Below are 11,823 nucleotides of genomic sequence, written 5' to 3'. Positions count from 1 at the left end.
GCTGTTAACAGCCGTATTTGCTCCAGTACACAATTTCTTATCAATTGTTGTAATTTACATTCAAATAGCATCAGTTAATCGCTACGGAATATGCGCATCAACCCCTAAAATCGAGAAACTTACATAGTTATAAAAAGAAATACGACCGAGTTATTCATGAGTTTAAATATAACATTAATCTTTCTAACTCGTATCAATAAATAAAAATGTATTTAAAAAAAAAAAGAATGTTAAAATGTAGAAACTTTTTTTTATAAATAATTAAAAGATACGATTATTAAATTAAGTACGTCAAATAATTAATGTTGATCTCAAATAGGGATAATATGTGCAGTTAGGAAAACCGTTATTAAGGGAAAATTGTAATTTCGTTAGAAAGGTAATATATATATATATAATAGATATATCATGTGTGTACCTAATAAAAATACTTACAGCTAATATAACTTGCATGTTCCTGAAAAATAAATCAAACTCTTTAAACTTTTTAACGGATAATAAAATCAAATAACATCATGTTTACATAATTTAAGAACTATTTTGAGTATTTACGTTTTAAGATACTTAAAAATATCTAATAATTTTTATTTTTATCTACAGATATAATATAAATAAAAATTAATATTAATAATGGCATTTTTCTCGTATTTAAATTTTATAAATATAGGGATTTAAAACTTTACTTTTCTAATTTTTTTTGAATTTTTTATTACCAGTAATACTTTAACTCAAAATATATTTTTCTTCCCTTACTATGAAACGCTTCATTTGTATTTTTTCATAAATCATATTATACAGGTGTCATTTTTCATGTTGTAAATTTAATTGTATACGATTCATGAATCGTTGTCACAACATATTGTGACACACCTCATGTCCTTGCACATCATTATCGTGGCATATACTCACAAAGTTTAAAATACGAAAAATATGTGTTTTTTTTATATAAATATATAGTTTTAATAGTTATAATTTTTATATTTTTCAAATGTTAGGAAAAATTACTAAACCATAATAATATAATAGCATGATATAGTTTTTAATGAAAAATGTATGGTATAGCTATATTATACTGTTCACTGCAATATAAATAGTAAAATAAATCTATGCCATAAACCTAGAAACCTATATTTATATAGATCTAAGATGTACAGTATGTACACACTACACCCATATATGTATGAGGACTGGGGCGGTGAGCCGATAGCTGATAAACCGACAACCAATGATGAGCTGATGTCGGGTATTATTACAGCAATAACGAGTACGATATTATAAATATATATATAATATAATATGTATACATATGTCGTATAATATAATATGAAAATGTTCAAATAATATCGATATTTATCAAAGCAATTATTTGAAAAAATAAGCCAGTTTAGTATTATAATATCCGTCGATCCAATATCCGGACGGCACATTAGTTGTCGGTTCAGCTTCGTAATCCTTATATTATACGAATGTTCATTTCAATGCGTACATAATACTTATATAGATAAACATATTATAAAAGTATTTAAATACTTATTATAATATTATAATATTCGATATGTTTAGTAAAATTATTTTTCGTGATAACTGATGTAGTATTATAATATACGCATGCCTAGTGGTGGATTATTCCTGCGAGATATTGGGATTTTTCTTAGTGAGTCACGGGCAGCAGATTGTAATTTATTATTATTAATAGGTAATTAAAGGCATTCCTACTTAATGGCTGTAGAAAAATATTTGTTTAATAATATTGATATTGACGAAATTATTGACATTATCAAAAATAAAAGCTCGTTAGACAAAAATGATAAAAAGTGTAGGAGTTAAGTTTAGAAGAGAGATATATATTTTATAATACTTCAAAATAAACTTGCATGATAAATTTATACCTTAAAATTTTTATTGAATATATTATCCAGAACCAAATAAATTTGAGGACCGAATTTTTTTCATAACCCGTCACTGCACATTTCATCTGCATTTCTCACGATCGTATACAACGCGATGGAATACGTTTTATATGACCGACATTACACATATCATATGCATGCATAAATTATTTGATGTATATATTTATAGATCGTATCTGTTAGGTATAATGAATAATTGCTGTATTAATATTCCGACCAGAAATCGTCGTGGTGGCGGTTACGCGGAACAACCAGCTTGGTCCAAGTTCGCGTGCACCGCGAAGACAGGTTTTGGCAGCCTGCAACAATGAAATAGTTATAAGAGTAAAACAACAAGACCCGTTTACCGTTGACTGTTGTCCAATGAAAATGGATAAAGGGGGTTAGGGAAGTCCATGATGCGAGAAAGGAGGAGCGGTCAATAAAAAATGGAATAACCCAAACCTTTAAAGCCTCGGCGCTTCGTTGGAAATAAATAATAACCACAACATTACCTATAATAATGTATAATACTAGACCGTACGATAATTATTATTATGACGATGACCTGTGTGTGTGTATAAAAACTAAGTAACGTAGTTGTTGGTAATTTTTATTTGTCCTCATTAGTAGAACTTTTCTTAGCGATTATAATCGCGATTTTCGTTGAGAATATTCGAATACGTATTATCATTAAGCAATAAACACACAGGTACAATAATTTATAGTAAAATACGCGTCATCGTGACGTTAACAGATTAAAAAAAAAAAAATACATTCATCACTTCACATCAGAATCTAAAAAAGACTTCTCTTATAATATTGTATTACTCTTTATGATATACAATATATTATAATATACTAATATGTCTTTACAGAGCTCTGTTATTTACCGTCGTCGAGGACCTGTTAACGAACTTCGGGATGGACGGCAAAGCATGTCTTCTCCGAGCCATATGCGAAGTTCATGGTCACAAGTCCATACACAAATTTGGTTTCATCGGTGAATTTCTTCAGCTGTTCCTCACGTAAGTGCTTCAACTATAATATACGAATGTCTATAACATTAAATATAATATTCTATGTGTATACAGTATACTTGTGCACGACGTTTATAATATTAAAATTATACAATTAAGAGTGAAGCTGTAAACTCTTGTGATTTACATGAAGTCGTATTTACGAGACTACGGGTGAACACGTGGTTAAAATAATTGGATAATATTATGGTTTAAAAAATATATACTTACGTGGGAAGACGAGAACCACTATTTAAAATAGTATTTACGGTTTGCTCTTTATGGTCGTTTGAACATCGCTCCAGACAAACCTTTGAATGTCGAACGTCTGTAATAGTTTCCTCTCATAGTTTCATATATACTTACGCCATAAGGCATAGATAATGAAATGATCTACACTGGCAGTAGTTAACCTTTTTTGGGTCACGTGTCAAAAATTATAATACAAATTTAAACATAAAATGCATGTTCCAATAAAATTTTTTTCTCTATTTTTTTTTTTTTATTATTCTATTAAATTTAATGTAGGTATAAGATTAAGCATTTAAATAAAAATATTTTTTTCCAAAATGATTGCTATATTTCTGGTATACGATACTTTATTATTATAATTATTTACCGTTGATATTATAACACTCGTCCATATAATAGTATAATATAGAAGTTAAGGTATCATTGACCAAAGCTGTTAACGTGTTTGACGAAAAACAACTTTCCAACTAAACGAAAAAAAAACGACACGAACTATTAAATGAGAGGGATACGACTTTTTACAAGAGAAGGCATTGGGTCATTGCATTAAATGTAAGCCAGTTTTTTTTTAATAACCGTATTTAGCAATCGCTATGCATTCTGAGCCATGTGCCAAACCGGAAATGTCATCTGCGTGCACACTGCCGGACGAATAAACTGGGTATAAACTACTGGTGATATAATATAAATGTATGGGAGATACCTATCACGAATATGGCATGTAAATATGAGCTTACAGCCTTACTATAGCGGAAGTGTGTCAAATATTATATTTTAATAGTAAAATAAATTACAGTAAACTATTAATGTATTACCTAATATATCACGCAGTCGAGAATATTCGATTAAGTTTGACAATGTGTACCTAGCCAATAATAATATTGCATAGCATTAAGAGTACTGTTTAACGTATAGAACAACCTAAAATTTAAACAGAAAAATATGTGTTGTTTAAAAAGTACGTAGATAAAAAAACGTTTTAAATATACACAAATTATAATAAAGTGTATATAGAATAAAAAAAAAAATAATAATAATATTAATAATCATGAAAATATAATTCTTTGTAAGATATAATATATTTTTCTATATGCAAACACATTATATGGATTAATGATCAAACCATAATATAATAATATATAATAAATATATATATATATATATTTTAGTTTTTCATTATTAATTCTCACAAACTTTCAATATTTAAATTTAAAAAATAAATTAATCTTATAAAATACCGTTTATTTTTTCGATGGAATATTTTATTTGAAATATTTTTGAGGTAGGAATGTAAGTATAAGATATATTTTAATATCCATACTGGATTTGTCCAATCCTGTTGTACGCTCGGTTAGATATATTAAAATCAGTCCACGGGGCGCCCATGTCGGTATCGACCTAAAAAATTAACATAATTAAAAACCATCTAGGCATATTATAATAATTTAAATAGTAGAAATGAAAGGTTGTCCTATAGGTTTTTTTTATACGATTGGAAATCACTAAGTTGTATTGTAGTTTTATTGATATATTTTAACCACTTGTTATTCCCAGCAAGTTTAACAGATTGAGTTAAGAGTGTAATCGATCGGGATAAAAAAAAGTTTTTGTTAATAGATATGTACACCTGTCGCAGTAGACGCTGTCAAAATAATAAGATAATACATTTAAAAAAAAAAAGTATTGCCGTATCTATGATCATCACTCATTAGGAAAAAAAACCTATCTAATATCTATAATCTATATCAAAAACGCCCCATTGTGGCAAATGGTACACAGACATCTGCGACATAGTTACCTATAAAATATATTAGAATAAATTATATATATATAATAGAATTGATTAATTCTTAATGAACTTTTTTTATAATTTTAATACAAAATTATAAGTTACTCCAAAGTTTTAATAATTTCAATTAATAAATAATGGGAAAATGTCAGTGTGTTTACCTATATGGCCTAAATCCACAAGCAGTAATAAACTACATAATAATATTATATCAATGATACTAGGTACTTATAAATTATAATATTAATAATATTTTATACTTACGCTATAATGTTCGTAATTTATATTTATCTGAATACATTCATCGAACGTAGAGGAATCGAATATATCTCTACGATAATTGTTCGTTCTACTTAGCTCTTAAAATAATCAAATTTTTGTACTACACACAATCCCAAATTGGCTAAATTTAACATACAAGTAATAGCACAAAATATTTTTTAAAGCATATTTTTAAATTTCACACTAGGTACACACAATTTTAGGAGTTGCTTTTGTCAACTATATCAACTATATCAATTATATATATATGATGATTTACCAAGCAAATATGCCTTTTATTTTATATTTATAATATCTAATGAATTTATTCAAGTTCTGATTTTTAGAATTTTTAAATAAACTTAAAGACCATATTTTAAATAGATATTTTTTCGTGGGAATAACAAATTTTGTTTTTCGAATTATAACCTCTCTTGTTTACTTTAAAATATTTAACAGATAGTTAAGTCCAAAATTTGAACGAGCAATTTTTAGTTATTCAAATGTTTGTGAATAAGTCTTAAAAAATGATTTTATAAAAATATAATATTAAGTCTACTATTTATTTTATTTAACCATTTTTATAAATTATAAGAGATGATAAATAAATTGCCTAAATTTTCAAATTAACATAGTTTTCATATCTTACAAGCCCATTATTATTTTCCTATTATTCTTAGTACCTACAAAAAGTTAAATAACTCAAATACTAATAATCATTTGGATTTTCATTTTGATATAATATCAACATTTTCAGAAAAATGATTTGCCAATTAATTTACTGCTTATAAGATAGATTGTTATTTAAAAAACGAAAGTTTGTAATACGACATCCTTAAGACTTCTTAAGTACCTATAGCAGGTACAACAAATCTCAAGGATTTAAAAATATGGTCTTAGAATCAGATTTTGAATAATTGCATCGTTGAAAAGATTTAGTAGATGATCATGCTTTATGAATTACTCTTTATAATATATAATAATATTATATTATATATTATATTACTGATATCATTCACGTGTATATTATATGAACTGTACACAAACCAATCGACGATTTCTTGTATACTGAGACTAATTTCATTCAGAACTTTAACGTTATTATTATTATTATTAATTAATTTACGAATATAATATAATATATAATGTATATATATTAAATACATTGTGTATAGGCATGGTAATCAAATAACGTACCGCATGATTTCGCAGGAATTCACAGTGCACACCGTCTTAATCGTATTTCGACCAGGTTGTACCGTCGCAAACTGTAAACGATCTCATCGTCGTTTATCGTATTTCCGACCGATTACAATACTGTTTTAAAGACATTTCTGTGTTGCACGATCGCGTACTGTACCTGTAACTTAGTGTATATTTCGACGAAATCGGATTAGAACTGTTTCTATTACGTCGCATATAAATGTAAAATACTGCTATACGATTGATAATAATTTATTTTGTAATGTGTGGCTACGATCCTCTCCAAATTTGTAACACAAAATTTAAACGATCCCGTGTATGTATTAAAATATGTTTTTCCCATTCAAATTATTGATAATCTAGGTCATCCCGTAATGTATAGAAGAAATGCGCCAAGTAGAACTGAACGATAATTTAAAAATGTTGATGTTACAGAAAATAATCATAATAATGTCTAATAACCATAATAATGATAAATATCTATAATTATTTTGCAGGGCCAGCAGATCGACGTACGCTGATTTAATGAAGGAATACGTGACTGCCGAAACCGTTGGCAAACACAGCAAAGAATGTTACCCTTACTTTAAGGAATGTCCAAAGTCGTTGTTCACCAACAATCATAACTATTCGTAAGTTCTGAGATCATAAACGCAATTTATAAGATTAAATGTTTAACTTTGATATGATTATATTAATAATAGTATGATATTTATATAATATGATCGTGTTATCTTGTTTATAACGAATTTTACTGTGCGACGGGGTTGAAAGTTTAATGTATTCAGTGTTTCGGACGAAGGCGTGGGTGAGCATTATTGGTAAATAAAAGAGAGAAAAACGTATTCCCGAAATGAAAAAATAAAACAAGGTCTCCTCATTTATCAATCAGTATTGACAGTCACGTTTAATGGGACACCTATTGAATGGTGAAATTAAAAAAATACACTAATTTCACACATTGGCGGCATTTCTATGAAAATCACACCAGATGACAACACATGATGCGCGAGAAAGTGACAACTACCTATCTATAATAATAATGACGTGTGTCCTTCGGACGCGTTTTTATCGGAATGTATACCAATTTATATTATTATTATTATATTAACATCGAAAAGCGAACGAATTCGTCGACAAATACTGAACAGTGTTTATAATTTAAAAATCCGCGCCAAAAAATTACCATAACCTAATTTCTCGCCGTTAAAGGCTACTATATAGTATAAAGATGGTTGAGTATAAAATAAAATATAATAGAAATAATATTACCACAGAATAAATTTAAACACATTGTAGTTTTATAAAACAATAAAAATTAATTTATGTTATTCTGATGACACATTTTACTAAATACTGCTGTATACCTATTTCAAATATTATTGTCTGGTTAAAAATAAAATGATTCTTTAAACCTAACCTTGATGGTTGTGAGTGAATTAATTGTGGGGAAGGGGAGAATCAATCACAAGGCCCACAGATTGCAGGGACTGCAGGCCAACTAAAATAGTCAATTTTCGTATTTGATAATAAATTTCACAAAAAATATCAAAATCCTAAAATTTTGAACATGGAAAAAGGGTGTAACTAATAAACTAAATTTGGAAAAAATGATTTCTACGTTTGCCGCATCCGAAACCAGAAAAAAAACTTTTCCAAGTGAAGACAAATGTTTAATATACTATATACTTATAAATTATAAATAACAATATATATTAACTAACCTAAGTTAATCTTAAATATATAAACACCGCAGAAAAAAAATCACGAGCTAAAATAGTTCTGTATGCCCTGATCCTTAATAAATAAAAAAAAAGTTAAATCCAATGACTCCAAATCTAAGTTGTATATAGTAATCAAGCATCAGTTGGCCTAGTTGTGACACTAACTTGAGCTCTTTGTTCTCTAACCTATTACCTAACATTCAGAGTCATTAAATATTTGATATATTATATTACATTATAGCATATACGAGTATAGCTTATATAGCTTAATCAGATAATATATTTCCTGTTTAATGAGATATCAAAATGAGTGAATAATAAATAAAAAACCATTCATTTATCGTTTTTATAAATAATTATTATAGGTACCTATGCGTTATGTGTACACTATGCAATGTATATTACACACCATTAAAACAATAAAACATACTTAATATTGAATTAAAATCAAGTAAAAATGTCGTTAAATTTATTTATTATGTACAAGTTACGAGTTATATTGCCGTGCCATAATAATTCTATACAATTATTTTATACCTAAAGAATAACAATAACTTTTTCGTGTTCACTTTCAAAACAACTTCATCACACACTAATAATACCTAATATATCGTCAATATAATATGCATAATCAACGTTATCTCATCTATTATCGGTTTTGTTCGGTGTCTAACGAGTCTTTCACGCATGTTTGTAAATAAGTATCTAATTTTCATAAGACTGCTCCGACGGTTATTAACACGTGTACCAAAAACGAACAATATAATATTGTTATAATACATCGTATAAATGTATAACAATGCAGTGAAACCGACGATCATTCTGCGCCGCTTTCAGTCGCCGGTCTTTGATTTTTAAGTGGTCGGTGGTTAAAGAAAATGACTAAGTATAGCATATTATTTATATGGTAATATACCTAACAACTGTGTACGTATCATCGTCGGGCGGTGGCACCGAGTTCTTAACGCGTTTTCACGAATCCAAATTGATAGGATGTATTCATAACCATTATATTTTTATGACTTCTGAAACACACACTAATGAGTGTATAAAATAAATTAAATGCATCTCTGTAAAATGTTTTTGATTATTATTTTTTGAAACGTTCATTTCGGTCGTTGATGCACATTATATAAATGTTTATAGGCCTCAGGTGTCAAGGTATAAATAACAAAAATAACTCATAAATTGTCAATAGTCAAAATAGTTACACTAAGAATAAAAAAAAAAATAAACGATTAGAACAAAAGCCATTACGCGCAATTCAGCAATTGGTTAATTGTATATAACTAACATTTATCAATTTCTCCAGTTATAACAACTATGTAGAAACCAAACTCCCCAAAAGGATTGATGTGGATTAACCCGATGGCTGCAGAAATAGGTTTTTACAGTTAGAGATACGAATTGACAAAAAAAAAAAACAAATCCTGACAGCTTCTGTGCATGTTCAACTGCACGGGATTGTTATATAATATAAGTTTAACACCGACTTAACGCGTCGTTTACTGTGGGTTTCAGGAAAAATGACCAGTCGCCCGACGAAGAAGACGAAGACGGCGAATCGGTGTCGGCTGACGACGAAGACGGCGGCGCCGATAACTATAGGGACGGCAACGATATCGACGACGACCAGAGGAAGACGTCGTCCGCGGCGAGCGGTGGATCAAAAGTGACGGTGAATCCGGCACCGTTGGCCATGTGACCCGGTTGAACGCAATCACCCGGGTGAATTTATATCACTCTCCGCCGCGTGCAATGATCGTTGAATAATCGTCTCCCGAACGAATTTCAATTGTATTTAAGTGTGTACCTACGTCTATTCATGTGCCTGCGTGTACGTGTCCAGACTTTTTCCTCGGATTGAATCTAACAATTTTTTTTTTTTTTTACTTTTCTTTTACACCCACCCAATGACCCACCAACCACCCGTCTCGTTACTCACTAGCCCTATATATTAAATAGTCCGCCGGGACTTATATAGTCGTCTCTTCTTCTCGATCAGGTTCCACGCAATCAAATATACATGTATATGTATATATATATATATATTATCAAACACGTCGTGACACGATTTTTTGGGATTTTATAAGGAATTTTTAACGGAATTCCCGACTCAAGGTATTTTATTCTACTGGCGCTCATATATACCGTTCAAATCGTCCACCCGAAAAAAAAACTTTAATGTCACAAAACAATCACAATAAAAAATGACATCAGGGAATTCAGATCCCCGATCCTGACATACCTATATGTATCTTATGTATACGTATATGTCCTGCATGTATATACACGACATTATATATAGGGTAATTCATCAAGAATACTCACCTTCTACCCTATTTTTTTATTTAATAATAAAACTATTTAAATTCTTATTTTTTGAATTTTTTAAATTTATTCTAAGACCGAATTTTTGCTACTTAAGGAGTGTTCTATAAAGACACAGGCATCTATATTTCAAATTAGACCTTCCTCCCACACCTATAAATTATTTAGCAAATAATTTTTCTGAAAATGTTGACGTATAAAAATCGAACGAAAGTAATACGAAATCGAAGTGTATAATAAATAATAGATCCAAAATTACATTTATTTAATATTTTCGTAAGACTATTTTTAAGGACATCATTCTTAATATAAACATTTTAATAACTGAGAAACTACTCGATCGACTTTTGAATTAGATACTTACACCTAAATTTTTAACAACAAAAAAATGTATCCACTATTATTATTAAATGAAAAAACGGGTATGAGCGCTCTTGGTAGATCATCCTGTATAGTACACTGCTGCAACATATACGTATTATATTGAATAATGCTGTAGAGACGTAGAGTATAGATTTTTTAAATTCGGGAGACGTATTTGCCGACGATAACGCCGCTGCTCAGTGCGTATCATTATTTATTTATAATATTTTATTATATAAAATAAACATATTAAAATATCATAATTATCATTAATTTAAACAATTATATTATATTATTCACCGAAACGTAACAAAAAGAGGACTGTTTCAAACGTATTTTTCTCTTTTTGTTTCGTTTCGGACCATATTATATATATATATATAGTACATAATATTATCATTCATTTATGTATTTAAAGTATATACAAAGACAAAGAAATGTATAGTTGTAGTCTTAGAATGTAATAGTAGTAACATCAGTAGTCGTAATAGCGTAGTTGTTTTGTATAGTTGTACCTACCTAGTAATTTAGTGTTTCGAGTAGACGCGTAAAAAATGAATAAGCGCAGGTAGGTCTCGTATACGTCATATTATAGAATATTATATTATTGTGTGTATTCTCAAATGTAGCTTATAGGTTGTGCCATCGTCAATTTAGTTTTTTTAATTTCATAATCAACCTATTATAATTATTATTTATATTTATTTATTTATTTATTTATTTTTCAAACACGTGTTGTATTTTATCATTATATACTATACCTACCTATATAATATTATATTTTATTATATATATATTATTAACCCAACCGTTGTAGATAAGTAGACTATTTATTATTATGATGTACCTACGCAAATAATATATTATTATTATTTTATTGTCATAAAATCGTACTGTTGTTTAAAATATTATACCCATGTGACAAGTTGTTAATATCGTATGATGATTATAATTTATAATAATATATTAATAAATGCAGTATTTGTCTGAAA

General features: G+C 28.5%; 1 protein-coding gene across 3 annotated transcripts in view; it reads left to right on the top strand.

Annotated features, from left to right (window-relative positions):
* Positions 1-11,823, top strand: part of LOC114122223 (uncharacterized) — a 31,614-nt gene extending 19,791 nt beyond the window's left edge. For all 3 annotated transcript variants that reach the window (XM_027984818.2, XM_027984829.2, XM_027984826.2), the window contains 3 exons: positions 2,768-2,917; positions 6,911-7,045; positions 9,659-11,823. In XM_027984818.2, coding sequence (XP_027840619.1) covers positions 2,768-2,917; positions 6,911-7,045; positions 9,659-9,842 — 469 coding nt within the window. In that variant the 3' untranslated portion in view covers positions 9,843-11,823. The remainder of the gene's footprint in view (positions 1-2,767; positions 2,918-6,910; positions 7,046-9,658) is intronic.

This window comes from Aphis gossypii, chromosome 2 (genome assembly GCF_020184175.1).
Source record: "Aphis gossypii isolate Hap1 chromosome 2, ASM2018417v2, whole genome shotgun sequence".
In the NCBI taxonomy this organism is placed as follows: Eukaryota; Metazoa; Arthropoda; class Insecta; order Hemiptera; family Aphididae; genus Aphis; species Aphis gossypii.
This window is presented reverse-complemented; position numbering and strand designations above follow the sequence as displayed.